The sequence below is a fragment of the Pristis pectinata genome, chromosome 11 (assembly GCF_009764475.1).
Source record: "Pristis pectinata isolate sPriPec2 chromosome 11, sPriPec2.1.pri, whole genome shotgun sequence".
NCBI lineage: Eukaryota > Metazoa > Chordata > Chondrichthyes > Rhinopristiformes > Pristidae > Pristis > Pristis pectinata.
This window is the reverse complement of record NC_067415.1, coordinates 20,566,541-20,586,915: the sequence shown is the minus strand read 5'-3', so window position 1 is coordinate 20,586,915 and position 20,375 is coordinate 20,566,541. Positions and strand designations below refer to the sequence as shown.

General features: G+C 41.2%; 1 protein-coding gene across 2 annotated transcripts in view; it reads right to left on the bottom strand.

Annotated features, from left to right (window-relative positions):
- The window catches only part of foxo1a (forkhead box O1 a), a 67,631-nt gene extending 55,622 nt beyond the window's left edge, over nt 1-12,009 (bottom strand). Inside the window, exons 1-2 of one of the 2 annotated variants that reach the window (XM_052026050.1) lie at nt 11,904-12,009; nt 10,901-11,550 (exon numbers count right to left, since the gene is read on the bottom strand). In XM_052026050.1, coding sequence (XP_051882010.1) covers nt 10,901-11,452 — 552 coding nt within the window. In that variant the 5' untranslated portion in view covers nt 11,453-11,550; nt 11,904-12,009. Of the gene's footprint in view, nt 1-10,900; nt 11,862-11,903 lie in introns of those variants that run through there. The other variant, XM_052026049.1, reaches the window with a different exon arrangement.
- Between the last annotated feature and the right edge of the window lie 8,366 nt (nt 12,010-20,375).

Here is a 20,375-nt window from a genome sequence, read left to right as displayed (position 1 = left end):
GGCAGGTTAGGAAAAGGAAAAGAGGCATGGTTAGGGGTGGGTGTGGGGGAGGGCTGTGGGGATTACTTAAAGTGGAAGAATTCAATGTTCATGCCATTAGACTGCAAGATTCTAAGACGGAAAATGAGATGCTGTTCTTCTAGTTTGTGCTTGAAAGTCTCCTGGCAGTGGAGGAGGCCAAGGACCGACATATCCGTGATAGTGTGGGAGGGGAAGTTGAAGTGACTTGCAATGGAGAGATGCAGATCACAGTTATGGACAGAGTGCAGGTGTTCTGCAAAACTGGCACCTAGACTGTGTTTGGTCTTGCCAATGTACAGGAGGCCACACTTTGAGCACCAAATGCAGTAGATGAATTTAAGGGAGGTGCAGGTAAATTTGTCTCACCTGAAAGGCCTGTTTGGGTCCCTGGATGGAGGTGGTGGAGGGGCAGGTGTTACACCTATGGCAGGGGTAGAGGAAAGTTCCTAGGATGGGGGAGAAGGATTGAACCAGGGAGTCATGGAGGAGGAGTGAACTAGGGAGACACGGAGAGCATGGTCCCTGCAAAAAGCAGAAAGGGGTGGGGAGGGGAAGATATGCTTGGCGGTGGGGTCCCATTGGAGATGGCAGAAGTGGTGGCGAATAATGTGTTCAACTTCCCCCACCCCTCCCCCACGAACTTTCCACCACCTTCAAGTGTGACCTCCTCTACACTGGCGAGACCAAATGCAGACTAGGTGACCACTTTTGCAGAATACCCACACTCTGTTTGTAACCATGATCTGCATCTCCCCCATTGCCAGTTACTTCAACTCTCCCTCCTACACTGCCAGGAGAATTTCAAGTGCAAACTGGAGGAACAGCACCTCATTTTCCATCTTGGAACCTTGCAGCCTAACAGCATGAACATTGAATTCTACCACTTTAAGTAATCGCCACACACCCACCCCCAACTGTGCCTCTTTTCTTCCCTTACCTAGCCTACCTCTTTTCTACCCCCCCCTTACCTTTGACCCATCCCCTAATGGATCTGCTCTCCCCTCCTCATCACTGTCTCTTACCTGCATCTACCAATCACCACTCTGCCTCCCCTCTTTTGTCCATTTATCACTGCTCCGCCTTTCCCTCTTATGTTGGGCTTCCCCTTTTCCCCATCTTCAGTCCCGAAGAAGGGTCCTGACCCAATATGTTGACTGCCTGCTTTTCTCCATGGATGCTGCCTAGCCTGCTGCATTCCTCCAGCATGTTTGTCTTCAACGTAGTGCCTTGAAACCTTTCCTCATCCAACTGATACTACACAAAGTCTCAAGTATAACACTGCATGCAAGTGGCAGTGCCTCCAATAATGGCAGCACTCAAGAACCCAGAGTGTCACATACCAAGACAAGGTTAGCATAAATTTTTAGTAGTCGATAATGTCTGCATTTTTGAAGGGGAAGAAATCCTCAGGGAATGGCTTTTTTTTTGCATTAAATTCAAATTATGTTAAAAAATTTGAAGCAGAGGAACATTTTGGGCTCATCTTATTTGCCAAAAAGATGTGCATTGTATATCTTTGCACAAGTTAAAGATTATTCAGAAGTGTACAAATGGAATAAAAGCTGGGTTTACCGAACCAGGGACATCCACTTCCCTTACAGCTCAAGGAGCTTCTCTCTTTCCCAGGTCTTTGATCTGAAATGTTAACCGTTTCTCTTCCCATAACTGCAGCCTGACCTACTGGGTACTTCCAGCATTTTGTTTAAGATTCCCAGCATCTGCTGCACTCCCCCCCCACCCCATGTGAATGGAATTGCCATCTTGGGTCAATGCCATGGCTGATGGGGCCCGAAAAAGAAATGCATGCAGAAGTGAGAAACATTCACACCTGTCTCATTCTTGCTAGTAGAAAGATACTTATTTGCAGCCAGACAAGGGTTCTACATCAAGCCCATTGTCACCTCCCTCCATGCAGCTGATCTATTTTACTAGCAAAAAGGCTTTCAGCTCCAAATAGGATTACACTCTTACTACGAGGCAAGCCTTAAAAACTTTACACAAGGCTCCACTGTTCTCCATAATGGCAAGCTCTGCTGCCTGGCTGAATTTTATGCTTCTATGTGAACTGCATTATAAGCTAAGCTCTGTAGGCAGAGAGCCTCAAAATAAGAACATTTGGCACAGTATCTTCTTCAATGCCAGCACAGATCAACTACACCATTTTTGCCACTGCTGCAAAATTAGGATCACAATGCCAAACACCCTGTGTGCCAAAATCGCCCCTCTCCTCCCACCTCCTAAAACATACAAGTAGTGGGTGTGAGTGGCAAATGCTGCCATCCTTTAATATATACAAATCTCATTTTTAATATATTGCCAATGTGATGTTTACTGTGGCTACTGAAGGGAGGTTGGATTTAAACTGGAATGGCTGACCTTCAATTATTAATCCACACAAACAGCACTACTTTATTATCCAAAGTTATTGTATTAAATAAGACAAAGATATCCAAGATAGTAAAATGCATTACTTTATTGCCATTTCTGAAGATAATACATTACAAATTTAAAGATCTACATACATTTGGTATTATTGGCAATATTAGTCCCCCCATCACTGTCATCCCACCCCACATCAGCTCAGCTACCTTACAACATGAACATTTCATAAAAACTACAATTAATAATTTCAATTCATGGACTTCCATATTGTCAATATTGTTCATATAGTGCACTATATTTTGAACTATTGCATGGCAAATTAACTTGGAATTACTGGTATCATATACTGTCCACAAATAGTAACACAGCCAAGCCGCCTGGGCTGGATTCCCAGGAGCTTAGCAATGTAAAGTCACACTGCTTATTGACCAAATCATCACAGAAAAATCTGTACATACCTCAACCTGAACCAAAATTTAACTGATCAGTTTAAGAGTGCTTTCCAACAGTTTTCTGCATGTCTAATCCCAGTTTTATGTGAATACAACTCGCAAACAAGATGCCCTAAAGTTTGACAACTCATTATCGGCTGCTCATGTAATTATAGCAAAGCATGAAAGCTAATTGAACATAACATTCTATAATCAGCAAGATAAATGACCAATTTATTTTGGAGGCAATGACCATTTTTCAAATAGTACTGCAGGATCTTAACACCCACCTGGGAGGAATAATCAGGCCTGTTTTTAAACATCACATCTGAAAGACAGGACACCTCTGACAGATTTACACCACACCAGCCAAGATTTCAAATTCAAATCATTGGAGTAGGACTGGAGTTCAAAGTCATCTTCCCAGAAGTAAGAGTGGCATCATTACACACACCATCAAAAAGTGGCAATTAGATCCAAATGGATCATTGGTCTTTTCATAGCTATCTGAACAACAGTTTAAGAAAAAAGAAATCAGACTGACATTCTCCTTTGCTAAAAAGTTATCAATCATCCTAAAACCAACTCATGATCACAGAAATTTAATCAAAACTGGTAGTGTGAAGTATTAAGCAGAGGCTCATACAAGCTGCAAGTTGAATACATGACCCATAATTGAAGTATTCAGCTCTGTGTGAATGTAGTTACCAAAAGTATGATTTGAATTAATTAACCTCCCATGCATATGACAGCAAATGATGAGTCAATTGTTGGTAGGCGTGGTACTCTGCTAAGGGCAAGTGGGTGGAATTCCCAAAGAACAAAACTAGCTTGAATCAGATCACCTCATTTGATTACAGACAAGAAATAGGTTTGAAACTATAGTAGCAAAAAAAAAAACACAAATTCCAGCTTTGGGCAAGTTGAGTCACCTTAGTTAGTTATTTTCAAATCAAAAATATGTTAGACTGAAAAGCTCCAACTGCAAGACATACTAAATTAGCAAGGTGTTAAAATGGTGATAGAACATTAACCATTCAACATTCTTTTGCAACCCAGGTCTATAACCATGCGGTGTCCAAATTGGTAGTATGTGCATTACCAATCACAGGTTACTGTTAGACTAAAAGGACAATATTTCTGTTGTTGTTATCCAACTTTGTGTTTTAGCTTTGAAATAAGAATGGCAACTAATCACTTTCCACTTTAAGCACAAGCTAAGAAAAATCTGATAGTTTTATCATTTGCATTTGAAGGAGAATCCCAAACTAGCCTTTCCAATTCTTTGGGTGCAAACAGTGATAAGTATTTGATGCAATGCAGAATCAGCACGTAACTAGTGATAACAGTGGGCTGAAGGGCCTGTTCCTGTGCTGTTGTGTTGGTTGTATAACTTTTAAATGGGAAACTAGAGCTCCAGATTGCACAAGTGCTCTGTCTTGCACAGAAGAGGGACAATCTGGGCTGGCTTGAAGAGATGGGGTGGGGGAAAGAAAGAAAAAAAATCATGCAAGGAAAGAGAAAATGGATTCTTGTCTAAATAGTTTAGCCCACATCCTACTGAGTCAACTAGGCTATCACATTACTGTCTGCACTTGCTATCCAATTTGCCTGGTTGAGGACAAGATGAATGAAATAATCTAAAACTTCACTGACTCCAGAGTATTGAAAAACAAGATCACTCAAAGCTGCAATTACAAAAAGGTTAATCATAGATCTGGGACTAGATACACACAATTACCCAAATAACTGAACAATTGCTCATCAATTCAGGCAAGGCAGGACACTTTCATGCTCAGTTAAACCGCTGGAACCAAAATGTGTAGGTACAATGACTCACCGCATCTAACACTCTTCTTCCCACCCACTACTACTAGTAGCACTTATCTCATTAAGAATGATACAATACAGCAAATCTGTATCCATATTTTTCCCCCCTTCACCTACGTCCGTCCAGTATTTGCAAGCAACAAGATGATAGTTATGCAGATGAAGGTTATTGGGCCTTGCTGTATTCCTTACAAGTCCCACTGCTGAGGTAGATTGTTACAGTGACAGAACATTTCTCCAGCAGCAAAGCATTGTTAACTTGAATATAATGGTATTCAACAGCAAGTGCTTAATGATCTGATATCCAACAGGTCCAGCCTTGTTTCTAGCGACAATGGTGTTATGATTTTGTTGCCAGACAAAACAGCTTGCATGTAGGCTTCACTTTAAAAAGACTACTAGTTCTCTTCATAGCCTTTAAATTTATCAACAGGAGCTTTACTGGGCTTTAAACAACCCCTGCAAGTTTAAAGTATGATTCTGTGATCATACAACACTAATGTATTACTTTATTAGAAGTAATAGAGTTGAACACAAAGATTAGGAACAAAGGTGAAAATAGCATATTACACTGTACATCAAAACAAAATACACAACATTCCCAATAAGAGCTACTTTTAAATTCTTAAACATATAAAATCCTTGTGTGCAGTGTTAACCACATCAGCCAATAAATGGCCCAACACATGCTAATTCTTTGCTGGTTAGCTGCCAGATACTGGCAGTAATTGCATTCCTTCACAAATAAGGAAAGTAGAAAATAACCTAGCAGTGCAACCAAATACAATATCAAATTATTACATTCTAATTAGACTTTTTTAAAAAATCACAATTAAGTGTAATCCATAAATTGTTTTCATAAAGATATCAATAGATGTGATTTGTGCAACTATTTTTGTTCATTCCTAAGCACAGCCATACTGAGCTAAACTAGTCAAAGCACCTAATTTCTTGTTAGAATTTTGCAACTAATTAGCAAGCAAATATACTAGAGAGCCATCTAACATATATGCAGAGACAGACAAAAACAGCCTAATTGTGGGGAGCGCCCTGGGTCACAACCCATCACTCAGATACCAAAAAACCCATCTACATCTTTTTGAAGACAAAACTAGTTAGGGCAACTGGAGTAGAGAGTGCAAAGGGTGAACGCTGGGGATGTTTTTTGTGTGTGTGTGTGTGGGGGGGGGGGGGGGGAAGGAGAGAAGAAAGAAGAGAGAAAGCAAAGTGTTGGCAGTTAAAAGAATGTAAAGAGATAGGAGAAGGAATAGGCCATTCACCCCTTCAAGCTCATTTCACCATTTGATAAGATCACACCTGATCTTCTATTGCAAACATTTCCCTGCCCTACCCCATATTTTTAAACATTTCTATGTGATCTATTAATTTCCACAACAGAGGCATTGCATTTAAGGGCATTTAGACAGGTATATGAACAGGCAGGGAATGGGAGGGATATAGACCAAGTGCAGACAGATGGGATCAATTTAAATTGGCATCATGGTCACCAGACATTATGGATCAAAGGGCCTGTTCCTGTGCTGTACTCTTCTGTGTTTTATGTAACCCTGAGAGAGAACTTCTAAGAATCACCAACTTGTGAGAGTAAATTACTCCTTATTTCAGGAGTAAACCCCTTATGTTTAGAACTCAACTTCAATCCTAGACTCCTTAGCCAATGGAAATATTCCCTATAATCAACCCCTCTAAGAATGTTCAATGAGGTCATTTCTCATTCTAAACTTTGCAGATGGCAAATATTGTGTACCAGTGACACTTTCCATGACGTGCAAGTGAAACACTTACCACTGCACTATTCACTCAACTTGCTTCAAGTTTTGTTTTTATTTGATATTTGTTGATGTTAATTTTTTTTTTAATTTGTTTTTAATTCATAAGGGGACATATTCCAGTGTTCATTAGCAGCTAAGCAGCCAATAAAGGCCTATCCAACTCAATCTTTTTCTCATATGACAGACCTGCCAATCCAGAATCAGTGATGAATATTCACTGCATTCTGTCTATAGCATGTATATTCTTTTTCAAGCAAGGAGACCACAGTAGTGCACAAAACAGTGGGTGTGACCTCACCAAGGCCCTACATAGTTGTAATAAGACATCTTTACTCTTGTACACAAATCCTCTAGCAATAAAGGCCAAAATATCATTTGCCTTCCTAATTGTCTGCCACACCTGCATGTCACTTTCAGTGATATTTCTTTACATTTTTTAAACACTTGTTCACTCAATTCCAGAAGTGAAAGTGTAGCAGTGTTATACAATTCATGTAACAAACTTAGCAGCTGCACATCATTTAGACACTAAAAGACTCCCATTTAAATTAGCAACCCATGCACTACTTCTGAATTTTCTGAAGCACTTCACAGCCAATGAAGTATTTCCTATTTAACATAGGGAAAAAAACCAGACAATCCAGTGTGATCTGTTCATTTCTTTAATAAAATGTTGAAGGCGGGATAAATATTGCCCAGCACACCAAGAATTACTCTTTTGTCCTTATTTGAACTTGTGCTATGGGATAATCTTTCATAATTTACTTTCACAACAAATGTTACTTTCGAGCTGTTCTGATTGTTCCCTTAAATGAGATTCTAGATATGATCAAATTCCAGAGGCAAAATACAAAATTAAGCCACCTTTTTTTGTTTGAGGTGTTGAACTGCACAGGCGTTTTTAAAAAAAGAGACAGTTGACCACTGCAGCTTTACTCAGTGTAAGGTTGGACCTTCAGTGGTTGAAGTCCAAGATACTCAAACTGATACAAGTGATGCTCTGTTTAGAATTTGAAATATATACTCTCCAAAAGCAAGAGTCAGATACAAATAGATTATATTCTCTCCTGAAGATAGTCAAGGCTAGGTACAGACAGAATCAGAGTACAGAACAGAAACACTTTGTCAGAAGGGGAGAACAACAATCTAAAGCAAATTCAGCTAATTGACAAGTGCTCTTCTCATACACCATGGGAATTCTTACCATCAGCAAGTGCACTGTGGCAACTCACCAAGGCATCTTAGACACCACCCTACAAACCCATGCCACCTAGAAGGAAAAGGACATCCACTAGTTTGCCTCTGTCAAAACAATCCTAACTTTCAAGATTTCAGTGATGTCTTTCCATGACAGCAAGTCAAAATCCTGGAACTCTACCTTTCAGGACTGTGGAAGCTACTCCTCCCCTCTTTTCCCAGGGCAGAAGAGTCTAGAACTAGAGGGTATAGGTTTTAGACGAAACGGAGAAATTTAAAAGGAGAACCAAGGGATAAGCTTTCCCCACACTGAGGGTGGTGAATATCTGGAATGAGCTGCCAGAGGTGGTGGTGGAAGCAGATACAACTGCAATGTTTAAAAGGGTATTTAGATAGAAAAGGCACAGAAGGAACACAGGCCTAAAGCAGGCAAATAGAAATTGGTCCAGACAGGCATCATGTTTCACATGGATGAGTGGGTTGAAAAGGCCCATATCTGTGTTGTATGATTCCATGCAAAAGGATTGCAGCCAAGTCAGAAGAGGAGAGCTCATTACCACTTGAGGGTGATTAGGGATGGGCACTAAAGATACTGAACAAGCCAGTATCATCCACACCCATGTACAAATGTTAAAACATCCACCCTCCCTCAGCACCTGTATTATAACCAACTGATTTAAATAAAAGAGTATTTACTCCCATAACCAGACAAAAATACTATGACAGTGACAAAATTGAAAGTATTAGAACAAAACGCCATTGCCACAGTAAATAATTAATGAATAATCAAATAGTACTTTAAAAAAAAGAATTGAGTTTAAAAATGTTCCACAGGTGCAATTTCAAGTACAGCTGGAGCCACCGAACCTCTGCATCTAGATTAGTTCCAAAACGGCAAATTGAGGGATATTCCACAAAAAGTCCCAGGTACAAGGCTGTAGTCAACAAGACAGGTAATGTTCATCTATGTAATATGATTTATATTCCAAGCTAACCATAACGTAAACATTCGAGCAGTTCAAGCAGGTTCAAATGAGTCAATTCTGAAAAATGTGTTATTTTCCAACCTATAAGGAAATGCATCACGGCTTATTGTGGCTGTTTTGCCGGAAGATGTAAAAATAACGAACCGTTCCGCTAGCTGCCCGTGTTTTTTTTTGCTCAACAAAGGGTATCGCACAATTCATTTGACAAAAACGTCAAATCCATTTCCATTCTGATATCAAAAACAACAGTGCGACATATGCATACAAAGTGAAACGACAAAAACACATGAAATTGTTCCAAGTTGCTGCTAAGTCACGAGAGAAAGCGGAAAGCCGACAAAAGGAGCAGGTCGCAATCTGATTCGGACTCTTATTTATCGAAGCCTTTCACTTCACCAAAACAAACAATACCCTCCAAAACATGTGTAAAACGATTCAGCATCGCCTCTGTTTTCACACGAGAGCCGATTAATAAAGTACAAGTTAACTTTCAACTAATTCTATCTTTACGTAACTTTCTGTCAATGAGTCACTCCTTGCCCGTCACTCGCGCTCCCAAAGCACCAAGTTTGGCTTCCCAGAATGATCGACAGCGGCTGCGGTCCAATCGATGTCTTTGGTCGCGCCTCCCCCCGCCCCCCCCCCTCGCGGTGCGAGGTGACCGAACCAATCAGATCACGGCGCAGGCGGGATAGGCGATTGCAGCAAGTTAAGATGCGGTGAATGACAGATGTGTGTGACAGTGATGGGAGCAAAACCTCAGGGCGGGCGGGCATGCAGGCTCGCAGCTGCACAGGTGCGTGATTCAGCCAGCAACTATGAACTCCATTATCGACAGTGACTCAAAAACCCCAAACACGGCGGATAAAGCAGGGCAGCAGACTATTTCCGTTCAAATAAAAAAAATAATGAATGCTCTACATGACGACTGTTATGACCCATTGCGATGTCTGCCCCTGATATGCGGCTGGCACTTAGCACAGTTGAACATGATATAACTGCAAACCACAGCACGATGCCAGCTACAAACTTTAATGCGAACGCGGGGCTATTTAAAAATCACGCCTAATGAAATGTGGGCCAATCGCGCTTTTTGGACGTAGTTAGATTTTTTGGCAGTACTAAGTTGTTAAAGCTCAAATTTAGTTCTCATCAAAATAGTCCGGCTATACGCTAGTGCGCCTTTCTTTAAGAAGGTGCCGACTGATTAGCGCATTTCCAGTAAAACAAAAATGAGATTCATATTCTTTAACTAGTGTTTCAGTTGCGACGGTAGGACCTGCTTTTATGACACGGCCATGCTGATTAGCACTGACTAACACTTCATGGGAAAGCCAACAGCGATTGAACAATTCAGATTTATTCCACAAATATCCGATGCTCTCCAACTCAAGTTCTTTGCATAAACCAGTGTTGCATTAAATGATGTACTTTATGGCAAAATAGGCTCATTGCCAATCTATAGTACTACTGCCCCTCCCAAAGCACAACTTTCTCAAAGAAGATGCCTTGATAGTGATACAAAATATTTACCGCTAACTTATCTAATGGCACAAAAATTATTTGGTTTTGCGAACTTGGGTCGTACGTCAGTCAGTATTGATTTACAAATCACTTGTTCCCCCAAGGTTGAATAAGTCTTGTTAATAAAACGTAATGCAATGACAGCTTAACTTTAATAGTATGCTATAAATATGTTAGAGGGATTAATATTTGTTCTCGAGGATGTATTGGAAATCTGACGTGAAGCTGTCAAAAGTCCCTCATCCGTTTGCGCAGGGGACAATTCCTTGATTACTTAACAAGGATTCACTAGAATTGTTTGGTCACACGAGTTATTCTAGTGATCAAAGTATTGTGGCACCGCTTAAAACTGATGGCATGATGAAAGATGAAAAGGAAAATCTTTAAAGTCTTATATTAAATAATGACTAGTACTGGAATGATTTAAAAGTAGAGTTAAAAAACAAATAATTTTACTTTCCTACAAGCGGAATATTTAAACAGTCGCTCATATCATCCCCATCAGATTTCCTTCCTCCGGGACAACAATTGGCGCTAAGTGGATGTGCAAGAATATGCACAAACGTGAGCATGGAAGTGTTACAAAACACATGATTCTTTTTGGAAAAAGAGTTAAACATAACCAATTCAATCACGTGTTCGCACGGACACCCACCCAGCACGGATTTAATGGAGTTAAAGAGACAAAATTTGGGACTCTGTGGAGGGGAAAAAATAAATAGTATTTTGTTCCCACCTTCCATCCAGCAGAGCTGTTACTGTCTCCCTTATCCTTGAAGTAGGGAACGCTCCTGACCATCCAGTCGTAAATCTGGGACAGGGTGAGTCTCTTTTCAGGAGAGCTCTCGATGGCTTTGGTGATGAGGTCGGCGTATGACAGGTTGCCCCAAGCGTTTCTCCGGGACGAGCTGCTCTTCCTCTGGGCTGCCGAAGCAGCTCCGGCCGGCGACACTTGTTGCTGCTGGTGCTGATGTTGGTGGTGACAACCATCCTGGTGCTGGCACTGGAAGTCGCCGCAGCACTCGGGCGCCAGCACCACCGGCTTCTGGTCGAAATCCTCATCTTGCTCCTCCAGTACCAGAGCCGGCGAGACCGAAGCGCTCACCCGGCCGGCTCCTTCCGGGGTCAGGTTGAACTCGCTCGGCCCTTCTTGCTTGACCGAAGCCGGCGAGGAAGCACAACTGAAATCCGGTCGAGGTAGCGGCCAGGTGCACGACCGTGGCCGGGACTGAGGCTCGAAATCGGGGTCGATCTCCACGACCTGTTGCAGCGGCGGTGCCTCGGCCATGACTCCGGGGGGGGGGGGGGGGGGCTCACTTTATATTCTTTCCAAAAAAAGTTATTTTCTCCCCCTCCCCGCCCCCTCCACCTCTCCACTTGGCAGGGCTACACGAGGAAGAAAACAAAAGTCGAGAGAAAAGTTACTCCGTCACTTCATAAATTGGCAGCTCCAAAAAAAAGACCTACAAGTCACTTCGGGCCAAAGGAAAAATGATCACAAGTCGTCGAAGCTCCAAAAGGAAACTGTGATTTCCAAACAAAGCAGGGAGCGAGCTGAGAGCCGCGACGCGTCCGCAGATCACTGTTAATAACACTTATAGACCTTCATGACCCTGCCGTACCATTTTGTCCTACTTTCCTTCCCTCACGCACACAAGCACTGTATTGTACTCGGCTAAACTCCGACACAGCCACCTAACCTGATGGCCTCGCGTAATATAAACGGGGTGGAGACAAACCTGACGAGAAAGGCGGCTGTTCCAACCAGCATCGCAGTTTACCGGCAAGCCCGAGCAAATCGGCCAATAGCGCGGCCGGAAAGGCGGGGAGGCTGTTGCTTTTTCATTGCCGTCCCTCCCTTCCCCCGTTTCAAGTTAGGTTGATGAGGAGGAGCTTGTTGATCACAAGGTCCGCCCACCAACACGGGAGTTACGTTGAGTAAACACATGGCGCGGAGCTTACTCACACATTAAAAACAAACACACACACACACTGCCATTTTGACAGCTAAACTGGATTTTATTCTGGAGAAATACAGGCAGGAGGGGGGAGATGTTTTAAGCACCCATTAAGTGGGAGAAGGGTGTTTACACCCATAGCTCGGGCGGAAAGCGGAAAACCCAGCGCAGCAAACTGCTATCGACGACACCGTCATGGAATTAAAATCGCCAACCGCATTAAATGCAATTTGTTTTTAATTTTCTATATAGTAGTTGATGTTCTGTAAAGTAAATCTAACATTTATTGGAAAGTGCGTGATAGTTCCCCAGGCTGAACGCCCTGTTCTTTTGCAGACCTGTTGTATTTCTGGATGTGCGGTTAACCGACTTCAAATATTGACAAGATTTCCTTTTTATCCCTCAAATCTGAGTCATTTCCACACTAATAAATGAACTAGACTCTCGACTGCAGCTCTCAAATTAATTCAATCTGGAGATTGTTTTCTGTACTTGGAATATATTTCGCATTTGTGGATTGTAACTGGATCTATGAGTTCAAACCGAGTTCACGCTAAATTTGTCACCCATATCAATATGTTTTGTGGTGCGCCCGCTCCCCAGTTTCCGTTGAAAGTAGAAGATGTGTACTGTTACCTGTAAGCGAGAGATCTGGACGCACTGAAAAAAAACTAAGTTATTTAATTTAGAATAATAGTCATTGACGGTGTTCTGGCAATTCACAAGAAGTTGCTAGAACCACAACAGAGGTAATCAGTTTACAAGTTCTGGCTTTGTTTCGGAATTTGCTCTAATACGTGCTGAAATTCAACACCATACAAGAATTGTTTAAATGCTTAACTTTTCCAAAGTTTTTACTTAGAAAAACGACCTCCTGGTGCCAATGCGTTCTTCTGCTATTAGTAATCTACTGCAAACATTATCAATCTCATTGATAGTATTTTCTGTCTATGATGCAGGAATCTGTAACTCCACCTTTTCTCAACCCCATACAGTGCCTACTTTAATGTCAGGAAGCAGTGAGGTTGCTGATAGCCATACTTTTGCATCTACCGCTGTATCTAGATCTCCGCAAAGATCCTACCTTAAATATTGCCGTATTTTGAAGGATGATAAAGGCAGCTAAAACAGTATTCTAAATAATCCTGCACACGGAACCAATTGGACGCTACTTATATAATCCTATGGTCATGGCACTAAATTTTCAAAATGTTTTATTTCAATCAGCTAATTAACCAATTAAAAACGGAGGACAACACAATCTGTAACATCTCGGTCTCGGTCTGTGCCTAGTAAGCTAAATTCCAGAGATGGAGAGGGTGGGGGTCATGGTGGTGAGAGAGAGAGTTCATCGAACTATTTTCTTCATTTCGGATTACCAGTTAGGTTCAGAATTCACATTGATAGTTTACTAACAATGTCAATATTTCAACAGATGATTGAAATTTAATTGAGAATTTATAACCATATGCTCACAATATTACAGTACAACACTTATTAAAAGATGCAGGCCACAGAGCTAAAGTTAAAAATAATATGTTACTATGGTCCTATAATTAATTACCATTTTTTTGTATGTTGATGCCATTTCAACTTCAACCCACTTTGTGAATTTTAGGACAGGGTATGCAGTGAAAACTAATTTTCTCACCCAAATGATTTTACTCCTAATTTCCCATTCCTGTTTCTGCAGGAAGTGGCTCTTTGCACAGTTGTAAGCAACATTCAGATAACCTTTCCAAGTAGCCATTCTGCACATAACCTAATAATAAATGTTGATGGCTTCATAACAAGCTTCTAAACTGATCTTGCAAACTGCAGTGTATATATTCCCATTTTCCCAGCAGGAATCAATGAATAGCTGAATGCCACTTTACTGACCAAAGTTACAGCAGAGGCTATTGAAGTGTGCCCAACCCATCTCCACTGTTGTTCTTGCTGACATGGTCTAACTCTGAGAAGAATTTAAGATGTTTTAATCTTTGTGAACATTAACATTTGTAGCATCAATTCCTGCAAAGCTCTTCCTCCACATTGGCAGACTGGAAAAGTCAACATTCATGCCAAGTGCCAATTCTCTCTTTCTGATTTCTTTTGTTTACTGGTAATGTCCAAAAGTAGAGCATCTGAGACCCAGTAAAAGATAATTGTGTTGTTCACTCCCATTCATTTGATAGTTCTGATACATCAATCTATGTTGATAGGCAGTGAATTCACCCAGCTTACTTCTGTAAAGTTCTTCCAATATGGTTTTCACTGAGAAGTAAATGATTGGCTACAATACTCCAGACAATAGACCTTCATGCCTGGTACTTGAACTCAAGATCAGCTCAGATTGTTGCTAAACATATTGGGACACTTACAAGAAATTGCAGTTTCGGAGACTGAGGGGTGACCTTACAGAGGTGTATAAAATCATAAGGGGCATAGATAGGGCAAATTCACACAATCTTTTTTCCGGGGAATTCAAAATCTAGAGGGCATAGGTTTAAGTTGAAAGGGAAAAGATTTAAAAGGGACCTGAGGGTGGTTCGTATATGGAACGAGCTGCCAGAGGAAGTGGTTGAGGCAGGTGCAATAACAACATTTAAAAGAAAATTGGATGGGTACATGGATAGGAAAGGTTTAGACGGCAAATGGGCCAAATGGACAGGTGGGGCTGAAAGGCCTGTTTCTGTGCTGTATTACTCCGACTCTACGACTCTAAATGGCATTAAGAAGTCTCATTGAACCTATAGCACAAAATGCTTCCAACCTGTAACCTCACCTGGAAATGATGATGACAGGAGCGGAAAAATGGACAAGATGTCACATTCATGCCTTTCTGATTTTGTTGTTCAGATATAATAGGGAAGAATCATTATTAAGTTTCCCCAGTTAGTCAGAGTGTACTTAAACTGAAGTGGGAAAATGGAATTTATGGGATTGCTCTGAGACAGCACCGACTCACTGGAACAAATGGCCTCCTCCTAAACTGTAGGAAAATGTGAGAAATGGAAAATGTTTCCATTCCTAATAGCTAACATTCTTTAAAATGATTTTCCCCATCAAAAAATGGTTCATAAGTCGAAAGCAAAGTATATTTCTATCTCCATTGTTCTTGAGCATGGTTTATTTTTGAATTTGTAAAACTGAGATTCACAAGAATAGCCCTAGCAGGCACTATTTTCTGTTCATTTCTTCTCCTTTCTTGGTTGTTATGCCAAGGATCTGCCCCAGGTGTGCAGCCAAGAATAGTTACTTGCTCAGAACTTTGTTTTCAGAACTGTACAGCTCCCAAGATATAAAGACTAAACCTTCTGTTTTCTTATTCATTGTAATTCTGACTGGACAAGCATTCTAGTTTCAAATGATCCGTATTATTGACAGATCAAATTTTGTAAAATTATTCCTATCCAACAAACAGCAACTTGCACTTATATAGCACCTTTAACAAAGTAAAGACAATCCAAGTCATTGCATATAGGAATAATCAGAGAAAATCTGAAAGTAAACCATTTATCTTGTACTGAGGAGCCCAAAGAAGAAGAGGGAGTTCAAGAATAGAAGAGTCTTAAAAGGAAAGTTATGGAACTAGGGGATTAAAAGGCAACCAAAATTGGATGAATGCACAGATACGGAGAAGGGTGATATCATTAAAAGATTTGAATACAAAGATAAGAATTCTGAAATTGAGATCTTGCCCAATAAAAGCCAACATAGGTTAGTTACCACAAAGGTGATGAGTGACCACTACTCAATAAAAGCAAATAACTGCAGATGCAGGAAATCTGAAGTAAAATCAGAACATGTTAGAAATCCTCAGCAGATAAAGCAGCAATTGTGGAGAGAGAGAAAAAGAGTCAATGGTGTGGTTAATGACCTTTCATCCGATGTTGCCTGACCTGCTGAGTATTTCCAGCATTTTCTTGGCTCAGTATGAGTAAGGTACAGAGAATAGGTGACTCCTAAGAGGGTGAAAGAGACCAGTCAAAAACACTCTGGGAATATTTGCATCTGGAAGGATCAGAGGCAGGAATGAGCATCAAATGAGCAGAGGCAGGGTTGAAGGAAAGCAACAGAGATGGAGAAGATTTGCATTGAAAGGTCAGCTCAGGCTCAGGCAAGGTTGCAAACTCAGCAAGTAACAAGGGCCAGTGTGGGGAACGGAATCAATGGCTGGAACTTGTGGCAGACTTTCAGCCATATCGTTGGATGAAAGCTTGTAGAAAACCATATGTAAACTAATGGTTTCTTAGCTTAGATTTTATGTAGACAATCAACTAGTATTTGAATAAATACAATTCCATTCTGACACTTGAAAGCATTATAAATTCAATCATGGTTTAATGAGGTGTTCATTATTTTAATGAGTATTCAAGGTTAAAGTTCAATCCCTGCCCAGGGCTGCATTAGCTCATCTCAACGGGGACTGCAGAAGGGCATAACATTTCACCATTAGTACACCGGCAAAGTGGGGAGGGGGGAGGGGGGGAGAGGGGGAGGACATCAATTGGAGATCCAAATCTAAGTCACTGTCCAGCCATATTTGCTGGAAGCATATTGGTGTAGAGAAGGACAAGATATTTGATGGCGCTCACTGAAAGGATTTGCCCATGAACAGTGGTGTCTTGGATGAGGTGCTAACATAGTGAATAGCAGCAGACCTCAATGTTCTTTTACTGAGGAACCCCGTCACTAGTCATTATTCACGGTTGGTAACTGTCCGTACATGAAGGTGAAGCGCTGGCTTTAGCAGTGATGCTCATCATAATAAAATGGCTTGTTGACATTCACTGTTTTGAATCATATCCATCATTTAGGTAGGTTATTGGAAGACTGGCAGCTATGTAGTAACAACATCTTCAATATAGAGTCATGGAGGCATAAATGACGGAATCAGTTCCTTCATTTCTTCAAGTTTCACCAGGATGTTGCGTGGATTAGAGAGTATTAGCTATAAGGAGAGGTTGGACAAATTTGGATTGTATTCTCTGGAGTGTCAGAGGCTGAGAGGTGACCTGATAGAAGTGCATAAAATTATGTGAGGCGTAGATAGGGTAGATAGTTAGTGTCTTTTTCCCAGGGTAGAAATGTGAAAAACTAAAGGGCATAGCTTTAACGTGAGAGGGGGAAAGTTTAAAGGAGACGTGCAGGGCAAGTTTTTAGAGTGGTGGGTGCGTGCAACGCACTGTCAAGGGAAGTGGTGGAAGCAGATGCAATAGTAACATTTAAGAGGCATTTAGACAGAGACATGAACAGGCAGGGAATGGAGGGATAATAGACCATATGCAGGCAGATGAGAGTAGTTAAAATTGGCATGGTTGGCACAGACATTGTGGGCCGAAGGGCTTGTTCCTCCTGTGCTGGACTGTTCTATGTTCAATGTTCTAAGTCCACGCTGACAATCAGGCATCGACTTACACTAATCCTATTTCTTTTCATTCTTTCAACTTTCCCATCAACTACCCCCAGAATTTACCACTCATCTACAGACTGGGGTCAACTTACAGAGGGCAATTAGTTAACCAACCTGCATGACTCTGCAATGTGGGAGGAAGCCAGAGCACCTGAAGGAAACCCATTTAGTCACAGGGAGAACATGCAAACACCACGCAGACAGCACTGGAGGTCAGAAAGGAACTTGGTCACTGGAGCTGTGAGGCAGCAGCTATTGCCCTCCCTTTATCTCCATCCTCAGGAGGTAAAGGTGTAAACAAGAGAACTGGGAGAAAAAGTGAAATGCAAAAATGCAAAATAAATGACACTAAAAGGCATTGGTGCCAGCTGAGAGAGGGAAGTGAAGGATTGTTGGAAGTGGTTGATTCATCTGGAGGAGGTATAACCACCCTCCCTCAGCAATCACCACCACCTTTTGTGTCACTTAGTCTCACTGGATCTCCACACTATCATAAGCATTCCCTTTGTTCCCTCCACCCCTTCCCCTTCTCTGCAACTTAAAACCTGTTTGGTTTGTTATTTTTCTGGTTCTGATGTAGGGTCATTGTCCTAAAGATTTCATTCTGTTTCTCTGCACAGATCCTGCCTGCAATAATGAGTGTTTCCAGCATTTTATTTCTCATCTTTAATCATTGGCAGGTTTTTAAGTAGTTTTGGATTTCTTGCAAAGACACAGGGGAGCAAATAGATTCCTCCTAAATTTTAGATTTATACAGTGAGACTCTTCGTGCCTTATTGCAGACTCAGAGAATGTACAAATACATAGTATTCCAGAATGCTGCTGTAACACTATACGCAAAATCTTCATCCTCAGACATTTAAACCTTTTCTAAAACTGCGTAAGAGGTAGCACACTGGCATAGCTGATGGAGCTGCTGCCTCACAACTCCAGCAACCTGGCTTCAATCCTGACCTGCGTGGAGTTTGCACGTTCTCCCTGTGGCCATGTGGGTTTCCTCCGTTTTCCTCCCACATCCCAAAGGTGTGAGGGTTAGTAGGTTAATTGGCCACTGTAAATTGTTCCTAGTGTAAAGGTGAGGAGCAGAATCTTGTTCGAGTTGATGGGAACGAAGGGAGAATAACGTGGAGTTAGTGTAGGATTAATGTAGATGGATGTTTGATAGTTGGACTGGACTAGGTAGGCTAAGGGCCTGTTTCCATGCTGTAGGACTCTATGACTCAAAAAAGAAATTTATTTTGTTCTATTATTAAATAATGATTTGGACTTATGATCACCAAAACTTTCCATCCGTGGAATTTTCCTCATGTCATGTTAGGAACCATTGTAGATTAATTGGTAAAGATTGTTGATTTGACTTTGTCAAGAATTCCGTTATCATGTTATATGACAACCAGTACGGCTGGTCAAACTGCAGGGACCTTGGTCCTTCTTTGTCTATCATATTTTAAAATAATATTGACATCATTATGTATTTGGCCTAGACTGGTTAATGTGCCTTACAGTATTCTTTCAATGTTCAAAGCCATGAGATTTCAACCTTCCCTTTTAGTTCAGATAGTAAATGCACTGGAAGTGGTTATATATTATGGAAGATTCAATCCCATTTAAATTTGCGCTTCTCTGATAAGGTAGTGGGAGGTCCATAATACTTAGGCATATGGGAGGCTGGGAGGAGATAAAGTGCTGTATGTGCATGTGCGCGTGTGCATGTGTGCGTGTGTCCGTGTGCGTGTTTGCGTGTGGTGGGGGCAGAACCATGAGCTTCTGATCAACATCAATAGACTGGTGGGATGTGCTATTGTCCAAACTCACAAGAAATACCTACTTTATCAAGTTACCAGTGGGCCTTGGTGCTGATGCAACTGGACCCACAGAATCATTGCCTCGGGAAAGGAGAAAATATTAGAGATAATTTACTAGGATGTAATGGCTTTACATGAGACGTTTTTAGTTTCAACTTAAAAAATAGAAAAATAAAACACTAAACTTAATCCAAATTCTTTGTGGACAACTTGTTTTAAATGGTGGGACATTCCAACATTCAGTAAAGGACAAAAATAAAGAAATGATTCTTTTCAAAACATTAATTTCAGTCATCTGTCCAGTGACAATAAACTGATATCTCATATAATGTGATAAAAGTGTGGGAATTCCAAAGTGGCCATGCGTCCTGACACTGGGTTCTTGTCCTTGGCTGTCGCTCAACACAACTGAGTTTGAAGATAGGCCTTTTGTTTATGGAGGAAGCAGCACATGAGCCTTTGGATCTACTGCTGAATGGCCTGTGAATATGTGTTCTCTGTGGATGCCTAACATCCGATGAAGTCCAAGTACGGAAAATGCAGAAAAGTCCATGAAACACAAGCAGCTCAAAACAAGCACCCCCTTTATTCAAGGACTCTTCACATGACTGCCTCCCTGGAACTTTCTATAAAACATCGTGGCAGCCCAGAGAGCAATTACCCATGCTTCAGAATCCCAAAAGAAGTGGCTGAGTTAGAGCAATGATTACTATTCACAATCAATATTACAAATACTACGCTTTCCTTGTTTCCAAGGGAAATAAACACTGAATTAACATAGTGAAAAACCCTATAGTTTATGCAATTTCCATGATCTTCTCAATGTGTTGGTGCTACCTGCATTGAGCTCCTAGGTTCCCAGATATTGTTGAGTATTGTCCAACTGATGCTAACTTACCATGGTGTTCATCAACACTATCACAAGTCTAATCTTCTTACCCATTTGAGGGAGTCTTTCAGGAACATTTTCAAGCTGACAGTCCTCTTTGCAATGTTCCTAGCAGTATTGAGCTAGGACAATAGACAATAGACAATAGGAGCAGAAGTAGA